This window comes from Nematostella vectensis, chromosome 2 (genome assembly GCF_932526225.1).
Source record: "Nematostella vectensis chromosome 2, jaNemVect1.1, whole genome shotgun sequence".
NCBI classification, from domain to species: Eukaryota; Metazoa; Cnidaria; class Anthozoa; order Actiniaria; family Edwardsiidae; genus Nematostella; species Nematostella vectensis.
The window spans coordinates 18,487,456-18,509,284 of NC_064035.1; the positions used below are offsets into that span (position 1 = coordinate 18,487,456).

Consider the following 21,829-nt stretch of genomic DNA (forward strand, 5'->3'; position numbering starts at 1 on the left):
TATACTAATTTGTTGCTCAAAGGTTGCAAATCCTTTGAAACGTTGCTCAAAACGCCAAAAATTGATCAAAAGTTGCCGAGCACAATCTACATATGCCTAGTTGTCTCTACTATATAAGTGGTGAAGTGTCAAATCAGACTTCTTGGTTTAACTTGTCTCGGTTTGGGGGCAGTTATTTGGCATGTACAATCCAGGAGTCAAGGATACATATTAACAGGCCCGTACCCAGGGGGGGTTAGCATAAGCTAGATCACTCTGGTATGTATGTATGACCTAATTTTTCCCGGGGGGGGGGGGGGGATGGGGGGAGTTCTCTGATAAAAATCTGACTACCCCTGAAAAAACAAAAAGGGACTTTTTTAATGCCTCTGCAGTATCTCGTTTATTGCCGGATTTGGCTACAAAAAAGTCTGACTTATGGATTGTTGGCATACCAGAGTGACCCAGCTTATGCTTTATAGTTTTGTCTACAAAAAACACGTCTATTGAGAACCGAAAGTGGACTCCCGACCGTTGTTGTGCGTTCGCACCCCCCTTCCCCTGGGAACGGGCCTGTATAATAATATAAAGTGCTTATTTTCCATATCTAAAATATAAACAAAACGTTTTAACGCTATAAGAGCTTATTCTCCATAATCAAAGTCCTTGCTCATATCTGATTCTCCTGTCTTCCTCGCTCTCTTTCTTGTCTCATTTTTCGCTTTTTTTGCAAGAAGATCGAAAAGCCTATTTTGCTTCTTTTACGTCATCTATCGTCATCTATAGCATCAACCATTATCAGGTTGCAACCTAGAGTTAGTCGCATTTTTGAGAAATTGAGTGCCTTCACTTTTTCTGAATTGTTTTCATCCAAATCCTTCACCTCCACATTGTCTCTTGTCTCTTGCTCGCGTTACTTAGACATTGTTATTGAAATTGTTACTGCCGTTTCTTCCTTTGTTCTTCGGTTTTCTGGAGGGAGGGGGGGGGGGCACCGAAAATATGGGGGAAGCTCAAGGAAGGGGGGGCATGAAAAGTTTTTTTACTCCTGAAGGGGGAGTCCTTAAAATACAAGATGGCGCCCGATCAACGAACGGGCGATAATAACACCGAGTACCGCCTGCAAGCAGGCTAGAGAAACAACCACAGAATAACTTGGTATTAAATGAATTTATTGCACTTATTGAAAAGCAGAGGATAGTCAATCTTACAGTAAATCTTTCTGACACTACCTTAACCACTACTTTTTACCACTTGGCAAACTAATAATACCTATAGCTCTTAACATGAAAGGTGCATGCTATGTACAAAGTATGCAATTTAGCATAGAAAAGATAATGCAATAACATTTGATTGTTGTGGTTTGATCATGAATGCTGGGTATTTTAGATAACTTGTGTATGTTAAAATCAATTATTTACATGGATAGAGTTCATATTTTCAGACGCACACAACACAATTGAACACTGACTACTAAACTTTCACATCAGTAGCCTGATGTAGGTCAAATTTGAGAGTTCAATTAGCGAATATTTGTAAAAAAATCTTTCAACTGAATAAACTAGCCATAAGATTTTGGATAATATTGAAAACAAGAATAACAACAATGTCAAGTCAACAAAGTGCACTCCCCCAGTGTGTGTAACATGTGCAATAGCAATATCAGCCATTGGATTTCTAAACCCCGTGTAAAAAGTCAGAAGAAAGGTATATTATTTTGGCTGAACACTTTTTAGGGGTCAGTTCTTTTTTTTATTCTTTGATGAGAAAATCAGGACTTTTTACAATGAATCTGGGATATTTCTCGCTTCATACACAACATGTCTTATTTTTTGATTAGGTGAAAATCAAAATATTTTGTCCATTTGTGAGATTGAGAACAAAGGCCAAAATATAGGGAAGTGTGTGTCACTGAGGCAAAAATATATCCATCCCCCACAAAAAATATATAATATTTTAGAACCCATTTTAGTGTTATTCTGTTAAATATGATAAATTGAAAATCAAAAAAAAATTAGAAAATGCTAGACATTGTACTCCCATTGATCCCACTTGCGTTTTGCCTCATTTCTAAATACTTGTCTTCCTCAGCCAAAGAGTTCAACAAAGTGTTCATGTCATTAACCACCATGTTCCCATTCCCAAGTCCCAAGTCCTCTGGGGCAGCACTGGCCTCTGTGGAGAGTGCCCCCATGCTGTTGACCATGGCATCCTCGTATTCACCTGCACCTACCATAACCGGATGGCGTCTATCAGGGACATAGACAGCTTGATAAGGGGGATACCGCTCTGCATATTGTGTCACCATCTGACCTTGTGGCAGGGCTTGAAGCCGTTGTTGCTGCTGTTGGTACTGCTGCTGTTGGTACTGCTGCTGTTGCCTCATGTAGTTCACTCTGCGCTGCATTTCATGGTGTTCTTGTGGATGCTGTCTTGGCATGTTAGGAGGGTATTGGGGTGGGTATGGCCGGTGATGTATGGTCTGCATGTGGACTGGCTCAGGGTAGCTGTCTGGTGGGTATGGGAAGTGTCGAAGTGGATGCGTCTGTCTACCTGAAGGAGACATGAGAAGAGCAGGGTCCTGCTGCTCGGGATTAAGGTATGCATCAAACTCGCTTGGATCAAAATCATCAGTGATCAGCTCTGTCTCTGAAAACTCTGTCTTATTTGGAATTGCTCTAGGTGGCAATGGGCTAAGGAAGTCCTGCCGATGGGCTGTCCAGTTGATATTTCTGGTTGGCTCACTTCGACGTCTAAACTCTTCTTTATTGTCTTGGCTTGTCATGACTGAGCTGTCAGCCTCACAGATCACCGTGTCACTCATACGCCTAAAGGTGTTATTGTGTTTGTGGTGAAGTCGATACTGAGGAATTTCCCTACCAAACGAATACGGTGGTTGAAATCCGGTGCTCCTGATAAGTGCCAAGTTGGACTGACTGCCATACCCACTGCTGTTGCGACTTAGCCTGTTGAATGGAACACTTTGCTGGCTACTGGTGGTGCTAGTGTTACTTGCTCTTCGCAGACTCTCTTCAAGACCATGGTTAGACTGCAATTCTAGTTTGCCATTCCTTGCTGCCAAGGATTCTGGCTGGTTTATGGATTCAATAACAATTTTGGAAGAAGGGAATGGGCTTGCCTGACTTGATCTTCTACTTTCATTGTTGGAAGCCCAACCGCTCTCACTTGAACGTCGACTGGCATCACCTGCCAGATCTGCTGATAGATGGCTTGCCTCACTAGATCTTCGTGACGAAGTCTGGCTCATCCTTCTATGTACGTCATTCACCCAACTTACAACATCCTTCTTTACTGCTGGGGCTTCGGGGATCTTTGGAAGAGTGATGGACTTGGAATGAGCCATTGCCATTGGCTGTATCTGTTGTACAGTTGTAACTGCACCAACATCTCCTGCACCTTCAACATCACCCTCCAAAATGTTTGGCAACTGGTTGATATATGGGGGGCTCCTGGGCGACCTTAGCGATACTCCAGATTGTGCTGGCCCTGGGGAACGTTCTTCATTGGTGTGGATATTACTATGAGGAGAGTCAACTGAAGATGACACCACTTCACCGTCACAGCTGTTGGCAACTATACCGCAGTAACTACCACCACTACCACCCATTGTGCTTGCAGGTGATTTGATATCACTTGAAGGCGAGTGAGCAAAGCTGTTTGTGTTGACTGTTGTTTTTGACTGGTTTGAAGGGGGTGCACTGTCCGTGGAAGGACCTGAAGAATTTTTGAATGATGACTGCTTGTCTCTACCAGAATCTTCCTTAAGCTGCGAAAACAAGCAACATGGTGATTAGGGATTCTTTAAAGTGTGACTTCAAGCATTACCATGTCCTACCCTTTTGATTCCCTGTTCCCCATGCACAGTCTTCGTGTGTTTCCGTAAAGAACTAGGGTCGGTGTATCTCTTTGGACACCCCGGAACCTTGCACACGTAGGGTTTCTGTGTAAGGAAAGTAAGCTGAGCTTTGCAATCATACATAAATCACAAGGCATGGGAGATAATTCACTTGACCATGTTCATTATCATCTACCATAGCTTTATTCTTACCACGGAGGAGTGTGTTCTGTTCTGATGCTTAGCTCTATCTGAAGCATTGGAGAATGCCTTAGTACAGCCCTCCACCTCACACACATATGGCCTCTCTCCCGTATGAGAGCGCAGGTGGGTTTTGAGGTTCTCAAGTCGAGAGTATGCCTTGGTACAACCCTCATGCTGCACGATAAAAAGAGATCACGGTTACTCCATCATAAAGAGACAATGGTACAGCAATGGTACTGTGAAGACAAGATTGAATAATCAGGAATAATCACATCTGGCCTCACATATGTAAACTTCCTTGAGATATTAACTACCTTGGTTAGAAAGTCAATATCTCATACATACATAGCACTTGTGAGGCTTTTCTCCAGTATGCCGTCTCATATGGACAACCAGCATGTACTGAGCCTTGAAGGGTCGCTGTTCCCGTGAGCAGTCCTGCCAATAACATGTGAAATCCCTCTTCTCTTTTTTGATATGGTCTCCATTTACATGCTTGACCAGACTATCTTGGCTGTCAAACACAATGGTGCAGTCCTTCCAGTGACATGTCAAGTCAACACCCTCTGCCTCCCCAGGTATTTCATCACCACCCACATCCGAGCCTGTCTGCAGAAACAGGAAAAGAAGTAAGCCACAAAAGAGTAACCTGAGTATCAGGCCATTTTATTTTTCTAAAGTATGAAAGGACAATAAAACAACACCTGACACAGCTTAGGGGGGATTATGCACCCCCTCTTTTCAGGCCGCTATAAAAAATCAACGGCTGTCAAAATTGTCACGCTTCAATGACTTGCACGGTAGCCACCAACACAACTGCTCCAATCAAATTATAAAGAGATTTATGTAAACCAAAACGACAGATGCTGATAAGAGGTATACAAGGGTAAAAAAAAAAATGTAATGATAAACCTGGTGAGTCAACTTAAGGCAAAATGATTTGAATGCTTTACCAGGAAAGGGTAACGCAAAAATTGTACAGAAAGTTTCGTCTAAATAGACAAACATCTACTTTCATGATTTGATAGGCTCACTCAATCAACTGGCGAGATGTACTGCCAACAATCTCAAACGTTCTTTGCTCTCAAAGACAAACAATTTGAATATCCCACGCCTGGTCTGTCTATGTATACTACTAAAGATATCCCTAATATTAAGACAGTTTCTATGGCATCCATATTTCCAGTGCCTTAGTAGATCTTAGCTTCAAGAAACCATACCGATAAGAAAGAAACACATGACATGACCGGCCTGACAAAAAAATTCAAAGATGCTGGTAAGGACTAATCAGACCGTTGCTTTCAAACTATTGTTGCTTTCAAGAAAATCACAGGTGGCCCAAAAGATGGGCCCCCACCAGATTTTACACCTGGCTCTGACCAATCCCTGTGGCCTCTACTGATGTCCTCTTGATGCTGGCCCATCCCTGTACCCTCTACTGATGTCCTCCTGACCCTGGCCTATCCCTGTAGCCTCTACTGATGTCCTCCTGACCCTGGCCTATCCCTGTAGCCTCTACTGATGTCCTCCTGACCCTGGCCTATCCCTGTAGCCTCTACTGATGTCCTCCTGACCCTGGCCTATCCCTGTACCCTCTACTGATGTCCTCCTGACCCTGGCCTATCCCTGTAGCCTCTACTGATGTCCTCCTGACCCTGGCCTATCCCTGTAGCCTCTACTGATGTCCCCCCTGACCCTTGCCTATCCCTGTAGCCTCTACTGAAGTCCCCCCTGACCCTGGCCTATCCCTGTAGCCTCTACTGATGTCCCCCCTAACCCTGGCCTATACCTGTAGCCTCTACTGATGTCCTCCTGACCCTGGCCTATCCCTGTAGCCTCTACTGATGTCCCCCCTGACCCTTGCCTATCCCTGTAGCCTCTACTGATGTCCCCCCTGACCCTGGCCTATCCCTGTAGCCTCTACTGATGTCCTCCTGACCCTGGCCTATCCCTACTGATGTCCCTCCCTGACCCTGGCCTATCCCTGTAGCCTCTACTGATGTCCTCCTGACCCTGGCCTATCCCTACTGATGTCCCCCCCTGACCCTGGCCTATCCCTACTGATGTCCCCTCCTGACCCTGGCCTATCCCTGTAGCCTCTACTGATGTCCTCCTGACCCTGGCCTATCCCTGTAGCCTCTACTGATGTACCCCTGATGCTGGCCTATCCCTGTAGCCTCTACTGATGTCCTCCTGACCCTGGCCTATCCCTGTAGCCTCTACTGAAGTCCTCCTGACCCTGGCCTATACCTGTAGCCTCTACTGATGTCCCCCCCCGACCCTGGCCTATCCCAGTAGCCTCTACTGATGTCCTCCTGACCCTGGCCTATCCCTTTAGCCTCTACTGATGTCCCCCCTGACCCTGGCCTATCCCTGTAGCCTCTACTGATGTCCCCCCTGACCCGGGCCTATCCCTGTAGCCTCTACTGATGTCCTCCTGACCCTGGCCTATACCTGTAGCCTCTACTGATGTCCTCCTGACCCTGGCCTATCCCTGTAGCCTCTACTGATGTCCTCCTGACCCTGGCCTATCCCTGTAGCCTCTACTGATGTCCTCCTGACCCTGGCCTATCCCTGTAGCCTCTACTGATGTCCTCCTGACCCTGGCCTATCCCTGTAGCCTCTACTGATGTCCCCCCTGACCCTTGCCTATCCCTGTAGCCTCTACTGAAGTCCCCCCTGACCCTGGCCTATCCCTGTAGCCTCTACTGATGTCCCCCCTGACCCTGGCCTATCCCTGTAGCCTCTACTGATGTCCCCCCTGACCCTGGCCTATCCCTGTAGCCTCTACTGATGTCCCCCCTGACCCTGGCCTATCCCTACTGATGTCCCTCCCTGACCCTGGCCTATCCCCATAGCCCCTATGTCCCCTCTCCCTTTCCTATCCCAGTAGCCCCTACTTGTCTTGTTTACCAGAGACAAACACGCTTCTCAAGGACTAAAATCACCTCATTTCCTATTGTTTAAAGTTATTCAATTAGTAATGCCAAAATGTCAACCACAAAATTTCATAAAATTTCAACAATCTGATGGAAACTTCACATGTTGATGAGACGTGGTGATAATGAATATTTTGTTGAAGTGATAAATATAACTCAAAAAAACACACTAGCTTCGTCATATCAATAGAAACTAAAATCATTTGAGGTGCATTTTGGGGGTTTCACCCACAGACAAACATTTCTGTGGTCAAATAGCAGCATGCAGAATCTGCATCCCTTGGGGCAGTTTTCATCGCTCAATTAAATAATGCCTGGAGTAATCAATAGTGTCTTAAGTAGGGCCATATACAGACTAGCTGTTACATATTGCACCTCTTATTAACTCAACAGATCTTCAAAACCCACTAAGATACATTTAGAAATTATATAAACTACTCATAGTGTTAACTCATTCCACATCTACAATCCCATGCTAAACAAAGGGAAGTGGTTAGCAGAATTTCTCCAGATGTTTCCTCAATTTTTTCAGTCTGGGGTCATTAATGACATGAAGGAATTGCTAAATTATGCCATTAATAGATTATCTGACTGTTTGGACTTAGAAGGGATAAAAAGCAGATGCGAGGTGAAGACGGTGTAATGGGTCAGACTTGTCTGTTTGGGTTGGTCTGTATAGTTTTCTTTCATTGGCTTTTTGTTATAAGTTCACTACACCTGACCTCTAGGATGTATTAGTGACTAGGCAATGAGCTGTTGAAACCAAGACTGATTAGCAACTTAGAACCCAACAATCATTCAAAATATTTAAACATGGCAATACCTTTTAATAAATACAGGACAAGATCTAGCAGGTTTTGATGTTGTCTATTAAAAGCTTTCCCTATTAGTTATCCTTGGTTATACTCTATTTCACCATGAGGCATAATGACTATTTTCCAACTGTCTTTGGCATTTTTGCCATGCTGATTGTTTTATAACACACTTACTGAAATAAATTAAAAATCAATTCTGTCTAGATGCAGATCTATGAATTGGTGGGCCATGTTTAGATATATAACAGGAAAACAAGAGTCACAACAAGAAGACATTGATACAAATAATTTGGTTATTTTTAGACGAGTGAAAAGTGTTTTATCCCAAAGTTGATCTATTTTTTGTGTTCATGAATATAGGTGTGTTTGTCATACCTGTGGATGTTCAGATGCTCCTGGGGAGGTGGTTGAGTCCAGTTTACAAGTCTCATTGAACTCTTCTTTCTTTGGCTGCACCTCTACTTCCCTGTGGTGATCCTCAGGCGGAGACGGAGAGTCAGTGCAACTCATCCTCTCATGGTCAACGGCAGGGTCTGCTTCTGTTGTTGAAGTTGGGTACAAGTCTCTTGTTTGTGCTATGGTTGGCGATTGTAGTGGCGGGATAGGAGGAGGAGTGATGAATGATGGAGGTCGATTTCCAACTGGTGTTCTTCGACAAGCTGGTGAGGTACAGAAGCCTATAGGACTCAGATGTCCAAAGGACCCAGCAGATGATAGTCTTGTTCCTATCAAGCCACCAAGAAGAGAGTCAGGGGAGTTGCGAATAAGTAAGTTAAGGTCTATAGACTCCACAGAAGATGCAGGGGTATTTGAGCGTGCACGCTTGCGAGTCATCCTTGCAGATGTACGTGGGCTTGGAAGATCTATGACTGTTGATCTGAGTGAGGTGGCTGTGGATGGTGGTGCTGGATATTCAGAGGGAGTTCCCCTTTGTGAAGCATGCATTGCTAGAAATTCTGACGGCACAGTCGGCTTTGCAAATGACTGGTATCCTCTTGGCCACTCGGCTTTGGGGCGCACAATATCAGTAGTTGCTCTTCTTCCAGGAGCTTCACTCTGGTTGCCGTTATAGTAGTTACCAGGTGGATACTCCCCTCGCCTATATCCTGCGGCATGACCAGGAGGAGGTGGTGCTGGTGGATATGACATGCCACCTGGGGGTTGGTGCCAGTGTGCTGGCCGGCCCTGGTAATACGGACCAGGTGGTGGTGGGGGCGGGTATCCACCATCGTATGCGTAATACCCATCATGGTAGTTTGATGGCTGATACGGGTACCGCCCATTCCATGTTAATTGAGACCGGTACTGCTGCGATGCCCTTTCTACTGATTGGCTAGGTGTGGGTTCAGAAGTCCCGTTTATATCAAAGTTTGTTTGGGTTTCTACATCCTGTGCTCTGCTGGCGGCCGTGCTCTCTCCTTTTCTGCCGTCCATATCGGTGATTTGTTGACGCACTAGACAAATCCCACCGCTTCACCACTTGACTAATGTCCCTCACTTTTGCCTTTCTTCTGGCTCAAGTTCAACAGCTCAAATTCCTCAGTCTACGCGGAAAAAAAGGGTTCACCACAACATTAATCCTTGAAATAAAACGACTTGCGCGACTAGAAAATTTAATCAGCACCAGGAAATAAGTGGCAATCGATAGAAATCCCGAATGAGGACCCAATGATCCGTTTAGAAAACATATCGAAGTCAAACGGTGGTTATCGCATGTTTGCATAAGAACCAGTTATAGATCATTCTCTACTTACATGTTTAGTAAAGAATGTAAAATAATTCCGATATAAAGCATACTAAATGGTATTAATACACATACTACATCAAATAAGTCTTACTTACTTGTTTTAGCGCTGCATTCTTGGTCACAAACGTGGCATGCTCGTTAGAATCGCCAGCGTTTGAAAATATCGGTACCAATCGCAGTAATCCCCGGAATCTCTCACACACGACTAGCGGGCTAGAATCGTAGCATAACTCGCGTTTAACACAGCACTAAACAGGCCGACTTCCCGCATATGTTGCGCTTGGAGGAGAAATAACACGGTCTTCTGAGAAGTCTTTTGCCGCACGCTCTGCTAGAACTATTATCGTATGCGCTGGGTATCAGTTTACAGCCGAGCGGCGCAGGGGAGCTGCAAGCGCACCTCTGTCAACACCTAGAGGGTGTCTCGACTCAGGATATGACGATGATAGGGTTAACGTGCACGGCATTGGCTCAACAAGAACAAGACCTTTTCATCTGAAGCACGCTCGTGCCATCACAGTCATCGGCCTCGAAAAGACACCGAGCTCCATTGGGCATAAAACGGCGCTATCTTTTGAGTTTGTAATACCCATCGCAGTTAGAGAGCGAACGGGAGGGGGTAAGGATTAGACAGTTGAAGCGGGAATCAACAATATGTTTATTGTACGCGTCACAAGATAAGCTTAGTGATTAGACATGACAGCCACACGAGTATCTGGGATCCATTAACTATGAACCCCAAAACACTGCTATATAAACCATAACCAACGAACGGGAAGAGAGTAAAGATTTGTAAGTCATATCCGTACTTAAGGATCGTGACCGGGGGACCGTAATCCCGGCGCGGTTTACACATTGCTAAGTGTAGCATTTCCCAATTGTATATCGTCCTATTGGAGAGATTAGGATATCAAACCACAAGTGCGATGGGCTCTCGTGAATACTCGCTTGCAGGGAACAATCGGGTTGTTTTCTTTTCGCTGTTTTAATGTCACAGTTGAAGAGGGCTGTGTTGAAAACCGATACGATAATGATCTAATGGCATCCTATTGTTTTGAGAGAAAGTAACGCAATTGCATTCCTGTGTGTTTCCGGCTATCTGCTATCGGAAATCTGCCGGGATGACTTGCAGCAGTTTTCAGATATTACGGCCATCGCTCGGAAATTCCCGGGCTCTTAGACCTCCTCACAGAGAAGCGAGACAAGAGGTCAGTTGCACGAAGCATAGTTGTAATGCACTAGTCATTTGAAACCCCCACCCCCATGGTCCCGGGGAAGTGTGGGGTTAAGGTAGGGTTTAGAGCACTCTTGAACGAGAATCTGTCCCAAGGGGGTGGGGGAATTGACAGTTTTTTGACTCTAAGACTTATACCCACCGTGTGGGTTTGGGACAAGTGCATAGTGTCACAAATATCATGTTAGTTTCTGGCTTGAGACTCTTTTTCTTCTGTAGCAAGCAATTCCATGTATCAGCATGTGGCATGCTGCACGGCGACATGTGCAAAAACGTATATAAAAAAAATGCCAGATGAAGATGATTTATTTTTCCATCTTTTTTTTTTGTAACTGTTATCTTCATAGTAATTGGTACAATGTACTCGCTGAAGTGTACTGGCTTTGAAAGATAAGAAAAGCTTATTTCAGATAACTTGTTGTCGGGTAGTTGCCTATAGTTTGCATCCCAAGGGGTTGGGGCATTAAACTGCTGTTTTGTCCCGAGGGGGTGGGGGCTTTTCTCGGTTTTGTACAGGGTCAAAGTCTAACCCCCCACCCTTCCCCGGGACCATGGGAGTGGGGGTTTCAATTGACTAGTGCATAAGGGGAGTACGAATAACATAGGCTTGGGGTAGCGGGGCCATTTGAGAGCTGATGAAGGTTGGAGGGACATGATGGGTTTCCTTGACACCGGCGTAATATGGGATCTCCCTCTGCACGAGTCACGCCCAAACCTACCTTCCTCCGCAGGTGTCTCTAAACGTTTGAAACCGAAACTGAATCTAAAAACCTCGCGGGTTTCCTGTGGTCGACAAATTCCTTTTGTAAGGGGGGAGGGGACAATGCGCTCGACGCATCGCTTCAGGAATCCCGAGCCTGTGGTTCTTACTGCTGCAGTCTGTGCAAAGCGATGCGCGCGCACGGAGTAGGCTAGCTCAAATAAAAACTTTTCGAGTTCTCGGGTGTTTGCGTAATCTAGAGCAAATTAAATATATTAAGAAATTAATAGTTTTCAATCGCAGAAACTAATAACATGAAAATTATCGCGTTCTCATGCATACACCCCCCGCTAGTCACCACTCAAAACAATTTGCACTACATCTCCCCACACACCACCATAAATTACTATCATTGCGTATATTACACTCTTTATAACGCTCACACTACTGTCTTGTTAGCCTAGATCCTACATAAACATTCACCCGCTATCTTACCTACATAAACACATTCACCCGCTATCTTTTACGTAATTGCATTGATTCATATTACCTACCACAACCTTTCCATTTATCGTACTTGGATTAGCCTGCGAGCCGGCTCTTATCCGGGCTCGGAAATGTTTTGTTTTTAAATATTGGGAATCCTGTGAGCGCACCTCGGCCTTCACGCGAATTCCCAATATTCGGAAACAAAATACATTTCCGAATATCCCCGAATGAGAGCCGGCTATACTTGCATGGATTTTGTATACTTGCATGGATTCTTTTATACTTGCATGGATTTTGTATACTTGCATGGATTTTGTATACTTGCATGGATTTTGTATACTTGCATGGATTTTTTTATACTTGCATGGATTTTTTTATACTTGCATGGATTTTGTATACTTGCATGTTTTTTTATACTTGCATGGAATTTGTAAACTCACGGAATCTTTACTTACTAGCAAAGTTTTTTGCACACTCTTGTGAATTTGTATACTTGCAATTATTATTTAATAGTTGCACGGATAGTTTGGCATAACTTGATTTGCAAATTGATACTATAGTGCGAAAATGAATTTTGAAACGTTTGGCGCCTGATACCAGGGCAGTGTAACAAGCGCATTTATTCGTGATTTTTGGCCGCCTCAGGCGAAAAGGGTCCTGAGGACTATGCACCAGAAAGTATTTATATCCAAGAGAGTTCCTTTTTTTCAGGATCGAGATGTCTTTATTTCTTAAACCGGCCGAGGATATAAAACGACCGAACAACAAAAGCACAAGCCATCTGTGCAAAAGTCGGTATGTCGTCAGCATTGCTTTTGCTATTAAATGACTTCATTTCAAGTGCTGTTTGTTTGTATTCAGAACTATTGTTTGGTGGGCTCGGGTTGCTTGTGACCTTCTGGTCCCTAGCGTGCGATATGCTCTGGTACCACAATATTTGGAAAACAATCGACAACAAAGATTAATTACTAAATGTACTTTATTTAAAAAAAACTTTTTTCGCACGTTGCTATTTCTACCTATATTCTCTTTCAGGGATCTGTAAAGATACAAACCAATGGTTATAGTCTGTGTGAGAGGAATTCCAAGTAACCATCACTCCGGCGGGAGTTGAGAGGTATTTTACGTAAATTTACGTAAATGTCAAAATAAAAACAATCAAAATAACAATGCGATGTTTCGCTACAGAGAAAGAAAACAATGACCTTATTCTTCACTCGTGTGAGAAGGACAGAGTTTGCTAGCAGTCACAGGACACAGTACTTGTGCACCGATATATATATATATATCCCCCTAGACAAGGTAAGAATATGGCTACTGGGCCCGGCTGTGAATGACCCTATAACAAAAGGAGCTGGGAGGCGATACTACGTGGTTAGCGTTCTTTTCACCTGTTTCTTTGTGGTTTTTTAGGTGCGCCATCATGAAGCGTATCGTAGTCCTAATCGCCTTGATTGCCTGGGTCAGCGCCATCCCTCGTAAGTCTCGAAATCTCGTACAAGTGACGGCGAGTCATCGCTGTTGAGGATTGTCTATTGCATTTTGTCCGGAGTATAAAAGTTCCGCTGCGAAAACTATGAATACTCGCGATCAATAAACATGTGGTCCAGTAGAAAACTAGAGAAATACAAAGGCTACCACGAAAGGGAACAAAGGCAGCCTCTAGGTGTTGGGAGATTTTAGGGGTTGGGAGAGAATTAGTGATGGTTTAGTCAATGTCATTAGCGTAGCCATAAGATAGTTCACTTTAGTTGCAGTAATAGAGTGGTTTTTAAAATCCCGCACAACAAAATTTAATTGTTAAAGTGTAATAGTCAAGCAATAACATAAGAGAACAAAGACATTACGGTGCAGAGTGGTTTTCATTAACCCGTGAAACAAAGTGGATAGTCAAAGGGTAATAGTCAGTAAAACACAAAAGAGAACAATAGAATCAGATCACAATAAAGTGGAATACGCTAAAGTGTAGTTCACGGGTTGATGAAAAGCACTCTATTAGTACTAAATAAACTAAATAGTATTTAACGGGTTTTTGAAAACCACTCTATTATCAGGACAATTTACGAGAATACATGCTATGCCCCCAAAATGTAATAAGTGTATGTCTCACTTGCCTTTTGATCAGATTTTTAGCTCTACGACGTTTGTAAATGTCGTTTCTTTTGAAAAGGAATTATGGCGTCATTTGGGATGCCTTCAGGGGGACGGGTAAAAGTAAAGCATCTTTGATAAGGGTATAAGCGAGATACAATTATTTGTTTTGAAGTAGAGCATCGCAAATGAAAATGATCGCATGTATCTGAGATATATTTCCTATTTGCAGTGAAATCGAGTAGAGGCAAGGCAAATGACCCGCAATACGGTCCCCAATTCGGCGCCAGAGGTCAGCCTCAACAGTTCGGACAAGGTTATGGACAACAATTTGGACAGCATCAGAGACAGCCTTACGGACAACAGCGATACGGTCAACAACAGAGACAGCCATACGGACAACAGCGATACGGTCAACAACAGAGACAGCCATACGGACAACAGCGATACGGTCAACAACCACAGACTTACGGACATCAGCAGAGGCAGCCAGCCCAGCGCCTGGCCCAACACCTTGGCCAGCAACCACCCAGCGGTCTGCCACAAGGTCAATACGGCGCTCCACAGTACGGCAGCCAGTTCGGCCACGCACAAGGTCAATACGGCGCTCCACAGTACGGCAGCCAGTTTGGCCCTGCCTCTCCATCATTCGGATCCGTGTACGGTGCCCCCGTCCAATTCAGCGGGATGCCCTCCCAGTGCGCCCCATCCTGCATGGCCGCCTCCCCTTGCCCCTCTTCCTGTCAGCCAACCTGCTGCGGAATGAACCCCTCCCAGCTTGCACAGTCGGTGGTCCCTGCCCCACAGTACGTGCATGTCCCTCCTGCCACACCCACCCCTAAGCCTCCTCCAACTCCCAAGACCCCCAAGCCAGGTGCTGCCCCTAAGATCAAGAACGGCTGCCTCCCTCCCTGCACCACCAGCGTGATGGGAGCGTCTTACTCAAGCCCTGCTCAATTCGTCATGCCTCAGTTCCCTCCCCAGATGCCCCCGCAGATGCCCATGTCCAAGCCCTTTGTCATGCCCCAGTACCAGCCACCGCCTATGGCCCCCATGGGGTGCGCCCCTCAGTGTTCCCCTGTCTCACCCATGTTCATGGGATGCCAGTCATCCTGTCCCACCCGCTGCTGCAAACGAGGGTAAAGAGAGACCGGCCCACGTTTTGTATGTAAATAAGTAGAGTAACTCTTGACAAGGGATCTGTATGAGATGAGAACAGGACAACATAGAAGCTTAGAGTTCCTCTAAAGGCGCCTTAATTAAACGCACTCAAGCCATGAACGTTGGACAAAAAAAAAAGGCTCTCAAAGGCGAAGTACTGCTAGAATGCCCGTGTTTTAACCAAATAATCTACTAATCTACTAACATATTTAATTACTAATAGCTAATATACTAATAATCTACTACTAACAATACAAACTTATAATAACTAAGTAATAATAATAATAACATAGTAATAACGAATGACCAGGAGTGGCTGCAGTAAGGCCCTAATGGTAGGCGTTAACTAATTTGTATGACGAAGCAGCGAACTCGGAGATATGCGATTATCGTTTGCATTGTAAGCGGGTGAAGCTGAAATATTATACACAAATTTGTATATATTTATCATTCTATTTTCGGGGAATAAAGGGTCGCGCAAAGGTGACTTGTGAAATAAAATTGACAATTTGTTGAACTGATTACGATCGTGTCGGGGTTATAAAGGTTGAACGATGTCGAGGTAGCAAATGGCCTTAGGTTAGATCGTGTCGGTTATTAGGGGTGAAAGATGTAGTGGTGGCAAATGGTCTTAGGTTAGATCGTGTCGCGGTTATTAGGGGTGAAAGATGTAGTGGTAGCAAATGGCCTTAGGTTAGATCGTGTCGCGGTTATTAAGGGTGAAAGATGTAGAGGTAACAAATGGTCTTAGGTTAGATCGTTTCGGGGTTATAAAGGGTGATGAAAGATGTAATGGTAGCAAATGGTCTTAGGTTAGATCGTGTCGAGGTTAAAAAGGGTGAAAGATGTAGAGATAACAAATGGTCTTAGGTTAGATCGTATCGCGGTTATTAGGGGTGAACGAAGTAGAGGCAACAAATGGTTTTACTTAGATCGTGTCGTGGTTATTAGGGGTGAACGATATAGAGGCAACAAATGGTCTTAGTTAGATCCTGTCGTGGTTATTAGGAGTAGCAAATGGACCATACAAGCACGAGCAATTAGAGTTTTTGCCATTTGCGTGCATTTTGAATAAAACATAAAACATTTGGCGAGCACCGAGCAAAAAAAATACAAGCATATATTTGGCATGCAAGGTGATAGATTGACGATCTCGGTTCGAAGTATTCTTTACAAACAGTGTCGAGGCAGTTTGACGCACTTATTTCAAAAGTCGTCAGTACAAATGCCGAATGACCGATGTTGAGTACAAGTAGCTTGTAAGGATAAGGTGATGGCTCAATTTACTACATGCTTCCGTAATCCCTTTGCCAGGGGAGTTGACGCCCTTTTCATTTATATGTTCTATTTAACAGTCCGGCCTACTGGGGGGAGGGGGGGGGGGAAGCTACCCTTGCCCCCGTGCTAGCTACGCCCTTGAGGTATGTGTGTAACATGGGCGGGGTGGGAGCAAAATGTATGGTCGAATAGAATTCCTTTTGTCGCATCGTCAACGGATAATCCCTAAAGCGGATACTCCCTAAAGCACCCTCAACCTATGATCACTCGTGCGTTTCAATAAGAAAAAAATAATATTCCTAGCGACTGGACCAGTGGCTAGCACAGGATTCAATTTGTCAATAATTAATAGGATGAAACAAGCTGATTTTTAAAAATGTGACGTGTTTTGACATTTCGGGCAAAATGCAAGCCCCGACACCCTCATACCATTGTGTTCCAAATCTCAAAAGGATTTGACGCTTAGGACTCAAATAATCACATCTTACTTAAAGCCGCATTGTCACCAGTTTACTCCCGGTCGATTACGTAAGAATGATTTTTCCGATGATTTTTAACGGAAAACACGAAAAATATTTCAAAATATAAAAAGCAGTGTGTCTATTGAAAGTTTTTTTGAGGATGTGGATGTGACTGCTAATTTAGAGCGGATGGCCTGTTAAATATCTCAGATTCGAATAGATTCTTTTGTCTTATAACGGTTGAGGTTTCCGTCTGACCTCCGGAAGTAAACTGGCGACAATGCAGCTTAACGGGAGGACTTTAAACAAAGACTGATCTGACTGAATTTAAAAATGAGTAAAAAAAAAAAAGACTGATCAAGCTGGAGCTTATAAATAGAGCCCGAACATTCGCATCTTGGAGTAACTAGCAATGACCTGATCAATCGTTCGCAGGCGACTGAGCATGCGTGGTTGAAGTACAGGTCACCCGCAAATTTTCCACAAGTACCTGTGATTTATATTGTGGAAAGCGCTAAAGTTTATCCTTTTTATTGACTCCTCTCTCTCCTTTACTCCCCAAACTATAACCAGGTAAGATTAATATAGCGTTTTGTAGCTTGATTATAGAGCCTTTTCTACTTGAAACATCCAAGCGAAAATTATCTTTAAGACGTAACATATGAGCAGTCAAAGACTATAAGAAGAAAATACAGTGGTACTCCGAGACTGTAATAATATATGATCTACGTAGCAAGAGACAACTCCCAAGTAGTGAGTCCTAACAAAACACGCTTCTTTTTGATAGTCTCTGTATCAGATTTCGGCCGAAAAAATTATTTGCTGTAGTTATAGGAGGGTTGTCCTATTATCAGGCGCTAAAATGGTTGCATTCTATGGCACTGAAATAATCAGTAACCCTTGACTTAGATCGACAAGATGGCCCTCAGATTGGCGTGGAGTCTACTTTTGTTGTTTCTTGTCGCCGCCCAGTCTATCCCATTAAAAGGTAAGAGCTAAAGCCGCTATTTGATTCATATATAACACTATAAGACGTGAGGTGAAACGAAGAAAAACACATAACTCTTTAGTGAGTAATTTATCTTTGATCTGTAGGGAGTGGACAATATTTATTTCCTTATTATTTCTGGTTCGCTTTAGATTTCAACACAATCTAGAGGTTTCACTTCGAGAAAATCCTAATAAGTTTGCAAAGGGCCTGCTTTGGCCTATTTTATCGAGTGGTATATCTATAAACGCCCTAGAATACACCAAAAACTGGTATTCGACTCGGTGGCATCTCTGTGTAGTCGAATACCAGTTTTTGGTGTATTGTATTTATTCTTCTGGTTCACGATCACGACATTTTGGGCTTTTTGTATTTATAAACGCACTAGTTCATATTTAATGATGTTTTTTTCATATTCTAGACATTGAAAACGATGAGGGTCACGATGGTATGTAACTGAATTCAACCATTAATTCATGTATTAATTTATAGCTCAGATAAATGAGCGTCCATGGCAAAAGGATGACATTGCGCTTTCGCTAACACAATTACAATTTCCCGCAAAATGTAACCTTACGGATATACAGACTTAAGAAGGCGGAGCAGGCCTGGTGATTATTTTTCTGGTTTAGTTTTTGTAAGTTAAAGCGAGTAACCGTGCAAGCTAAAGCCGGTGACCGTGAGTTTAAGGGTGTGACTGTGTGACCGTGTAAGTTAAAGCGCGTGACCGTGTAAGTTAAAGCACGTGATCGTGTAATTAAAGCGTGTGATCGTGTAATTAAAGCGTGTGATCGTGTAATTAAAGCGTGTGACCGTGTAATTAAAGCGTGTGACCGTGTAATTAAAGCGTGTGACCGTGTAAGTGAAAGCGTGTGACCGTGAATTCCAAGCGTGTGACCGTGTAAGTGAAAGCGCGTGACCGTGTAATTAAAGCGTGTGATCGTGTAATTAAAGCGTGTGACCGTGTAATTAAAGCGTGTGACCGTGTAAGTGAAAGCGTGTGACCGTGAATTTCAAGCGTGTGACCGTGTAAGTGAAAGCGTGTGACCGTGTGATTAAAGCGTGTGATCTTGTGCGGCAGTAAATAGACCATTTGCGCGCCACAGATTCCGGTAGCAAGGACGCCGCAGGAGAGATGAAGGAATCATACGCTGAGAATGAGGATAACGAAGAGCAGGACAAGGAGAGCGATCATGCTGCTTATAACGAGGAGGCAGAAGACGAGGACGAGGACGAGCCCGACGCAAGTGAGTGAACATCGCGAATATGCTCACCACATAAGCAGAAAGACACAATATGATGGACAACACTCAATGGCGACATTATCATCAAGACATCGTGAATCATCATTCATTTCATCATCATCATATCCTTATCATCATTATCATCATCATCATCATCATCATCATCATCAACAACATCGTCATCGAGAATAATCATTATCATTATCAATATAGCCATTAGCACCAACAGCCCCAGTATGATATTTTGTCACTATCACCACCGTCACCATCATGGACATCGTGAATCATTATTATCATCAACATCACTATCAATATAATCATTATAACTATTAGCACCAGCATCACATTTCATCATCATCGTCAACTACAATTAACGTTATGGTTAATTACCACCATCATCATTATCAATATAATAAAAGAATATATAACATCACAATTCATCAGCATCACATCTCAACTTTGGGCAATCACAACAATCGTCTGCTGTAGCGCGGCGTAGTGTTTTATTATTAGAGAGCTTAAGCAAGTCAACAAGAACGGCATCAAAAACGGCGCGCGCGCTCACGAATTGCTGAAAAACGGCGTTGACGTCCGTGACAGGAAATCTCAAACGGCAGTTTCACTATTTTTACGTTCTACGCGCGCGGTCACGGACGTCAACGCCGTTTTTTTTAGCAATTCGTGAGCGCGCGCGCCGTTTTTGATGCCCGTCGTGTTGACTTGCTTAAGCTCTCTATTATCATCAACACCATCATCAGCAACAGGGGCAGCATCCCATCATTTACTCACAATACCATATACCACACCTCAGTGGCAACAAAACAAAACGGTCTCTCGTGCAATACATTAGACGTAGTTGGTGATATTAATAAAGGAACTATCTGTTCGCAGATGGAGCTAAAAAGAACAAAATCGGCAAGACTTCAGTAAGGTTCGATGATGACACCAAAGCAGCAGGCGGAGAAGATAAGAAAGAGGCTGGAGGTAACTAATATTTTGGTAGAGAATTGTAAAAAAAACTGAGTCACCAGACTTTCATATCGTCTGGGTTTTCAAATCCTCCATTCTATTAAGTAAATATTTCTTTATGTGTTGTATAGGGGAGTCGGGAAGCGGCTCAGGAGCCGGATCCGGTGCATCAGGAGAAACCCCAGTAAAACCACCAGGTAAAAAGATTTGCAATATACCACGTAAGGTTCCTGACATGCTGTAACCGAGAGTCCCTGGGGCTGCCGAGAGCCCCTTCATAACACAGAACATCTTTCTCAGATCGCAGAGATCTTCGTCTATCCCAATAAACGAATGTCACTAAACCGAGCCCTTCGCGAACGCTGGATTGTCACCTTGAGTGATTGATTGTTTGTTGTCTTGTAGCTGCAGGAATGTGCCCCCCTCCATGCCGTGGACCTGCCAATCAACGCTGGGTACCACGCCCACGATATGAGCCTGGCCCCGCCATCCCACCACCGCCCTTCCAGCGTCCTCCTGTGGTGCCACAGATGCCCCAATCCCCGCAATGTGCACCAAGCTGCCCCAACTCGTGCGCCCCTTCTTGTGCACCGTCTTGCTGTGGGGCCTCGTCCATGCCTATGGCCGCCCCCATGCCCATGCCAATGCCGATGCCCATGCCAATGCCGATGCCCATGCCAATGCCGATGATGCAGTCTCAATGCCAGCCATCATGTGCCCCCACCTGCTGTCAACAGGCACTACCTCCCCCTCCCCCTCCCCCTCCACCACCAATGTGCCCGCAGTCCTGCCAGCCAAGCAGCTGTCAACAGAGCTGTCCAGCTATCTGCTGCAAGAAGTGAGAGCGCTGGTGTTACAGACCAGGGGTGGGGATGAGTGCCATATCATTGTACATGTGTACTTAAAGGACTGTTTATGTGTTGTAAAAATATCGCTGTTACATAGCGCACTAAGTGTATAGTAGTGAAATTGTAGTAAAGTTGTGTGAAAATTATTGGTGTCTCTAAAATCGTGTAGCCAGTTACAAATAAAGTGTTCCCCTTTTTCCGACAGTTTATTGTCTTCACTCTTAATTACGGCGAGCTGTAATGTGATCAGATGAAAAACGATCTAATGTACAGCGTCGTTCAGCCAACGCAACACCTGGGTAGCCCTGACTTCGAGCTCTCGCTACCGGTCACGTGCTAACATCTCTGCGTTATCTACTAAAAAATAAAACAACTTACAGAACAAGCCAGTAAATGCTTGCATATCGCTCAGGCGCGTTCCCAGGATTGGCCAAAGGGGGGGGGGAGGTGCACAGTCATAGGTATCATATGAAAAAAAAACCATAGCATTTGAAGATTCCTTAATAAGAAATGGCCCATTTTTGGCCAACAAGGGGGGAGCGTGCGCACACTGGGCACCCCAGGGTGCCCAGGGTGTCAATGCAGTGCCTTGTTTCGTATGAAATCATGAGCCAAGTCAGCCCAAAACGCCCCTCAATCTGTCCAATCTCACACAATAAAAACCCGCCTCATCTCTTGGTTTGGCATGGAAGGACAACATCAGGATTTGTTTCTAGCTTATTATTGGTATATTTACACGTACAACGCTGCCAGATTTTTATGATAATATAGGGATAATATGAACGAATTTTAACCGAACAAGAAACGTAACCACAACTAGGGTGCG

The 21,829-nt window shown here is 44.2% G+C and overlaps 3 protein-coding genes and 1 long non-coding RNA gene across 4 annotated transcripts; 2 read left to right on the forward strand and 2 right to left on the reverse strand.

Annotated features, from left to right (window-relative positions):
* Positions 1-1,134: 1,134 nt before the first annotated feature.
* On the reverse strand, positions 1,135-10,059 carry LOC5509089 (zinc finger protein GLI4). The gene is made up of 6 exons (XM_048724012.1): positions 9,636-10,059; positions 8,169-9,337; positions 4,385-4,648; positions 4,049-4,213; positions 3,836-3,940; positions 1,135-3,766 (listed from the first exon to the last, which is right to left on the reverse strand). Exons 2-6 carry the CDS (start codon positions 9,225-9,227, stop codon positions 1,994-1,996), a joined length of 3,366 nt encoding a protein of 1,121 aa, XP_048579969.1. The 5' UTR covers positions 9,228-9,337; positions 9,636-10,059; the 3' UTR covers positions 1,135-1,993.
* Positions 10,060-12,673: 2,614 nt separating this feature from the next.
* Positions 12,674-13,641, reverse strand: LOC116616091. The gene is made up of 2 exons (XR_004295183.2): positions 13,355-13,641; positions 12,674-13,002 (listed from the first exon to the last, which is right to left on the reverse strand). It is a non-coding gene; the product is annotated as an uncharacterized LOC116616091 (long non-coding RNA).
* LOC116616090 (extensin) lies at positions 13,064-15,736 on the forward strand. Its single transcript, XM_048724186.1, has 4 exons — positions 13,064-13,080; positions 13,152-13,265; positions 13,377-13,441; positions 14,287-15,736. Exons 3-4 carry the CDS (start codon positions 13,387-13,389, stop codon positions 15,195-15,197), a joined length of 966 nt encoding a protein of 321 aa, XP_048580143.1. The 5' UTR covers positions 13,064-13,080; positions 13,152-13,265; positions 13,377-13,386; the 3' UTR covers positions 15,198-15,736.
* A 1,640-nt stretch (positions 15,737-17,376) lies between these two features.
* LOC116616092 (vegetative cell wall protein gp1) lies at positions 17,377-21,203 on the forward strand. Its single transcript, XM_032377935.2, has 7 exons — positions 17,377-17,527; positions 17,864-17,942; positions 18,364-18,390; positions 19,049-19,189; positions 20,078-20,170; positions 20,287-20,352; positions 20,561-21,203. The coding sequence occupies exons 2-7, from the start codon at positions 17,873-17,875 to the stop codon at positions 20,995-20,997; spliced, it is 834 nt and encodes a 277-aa protein (XP_032233826.2). The 5' UTR covers positions 17,377-17,527; positions 17,864-17,872; the 3' UTR covers positions 20,998-21,203.
* The last annotated feature ends 626 nt before the right edge of the window (positions 21,204-21,829 follow it).

Bases quoted from the DNA above. Each gene is read 5' to 3' on its own strand.
- LOC5509089 (XM_048724012.1), bottom strand. From the start codon at position 9,227: ATGGACGGCAGAAAAGGAGAGAGCACGGCCGCCAGCAGAGCACAGGAT. The intron at 3,941-4,048 runs GTAAGAATAAAG...TTCCTTACACAG, and splicing joins ACAGAACACACTCCTCCGTG to AAACCCTACGTGTGCAAGGT. The intron at 3,767-3,835 runs GTAGGACATGGT...TTGTTTTCGCAG, and splicing joins GGGAACAGGGAATCAAAAGG to CTTAAGGAAGATTCTGGTAG.
- LOC116616090 (XM_048724186.1), top strand. From the start codon at position 13,387: ATGAAGCGTATCGTAGTCCTAATCGCCTTGATTGCCTGGGTCAGCGCC. The intron at 13,442-14,286 runs GTAAGTCTCGAA...TCCTATTTGCAG, and splicing joins CTGGGTCAGCGCCATCCCTC to TGAAATCGAGTAGAGGCAAG.
- LOC116616092 (XM_032377935.2), top strand. From the start codon at position 17,873: ATGGCCCTCAGATTGGCGTGGAGTCTACTTTTGTTGTTTCTTGTCGCC. The intron at 17,943-18,363 runs GTAAGAGCTAAA...TTCATATTCTAG, and splicing joins CCAGTCTATCCCATTAAAAG to ACATTGAAAACGATGAGGGT. The intron at 19,190-20,077 runs GTGAGTGAACAT...ATCTGTTCGCAG, and splicing joins CGAGGACGAGCCCGACGCAA to ATGGAGCTAAAAAGAACAAA.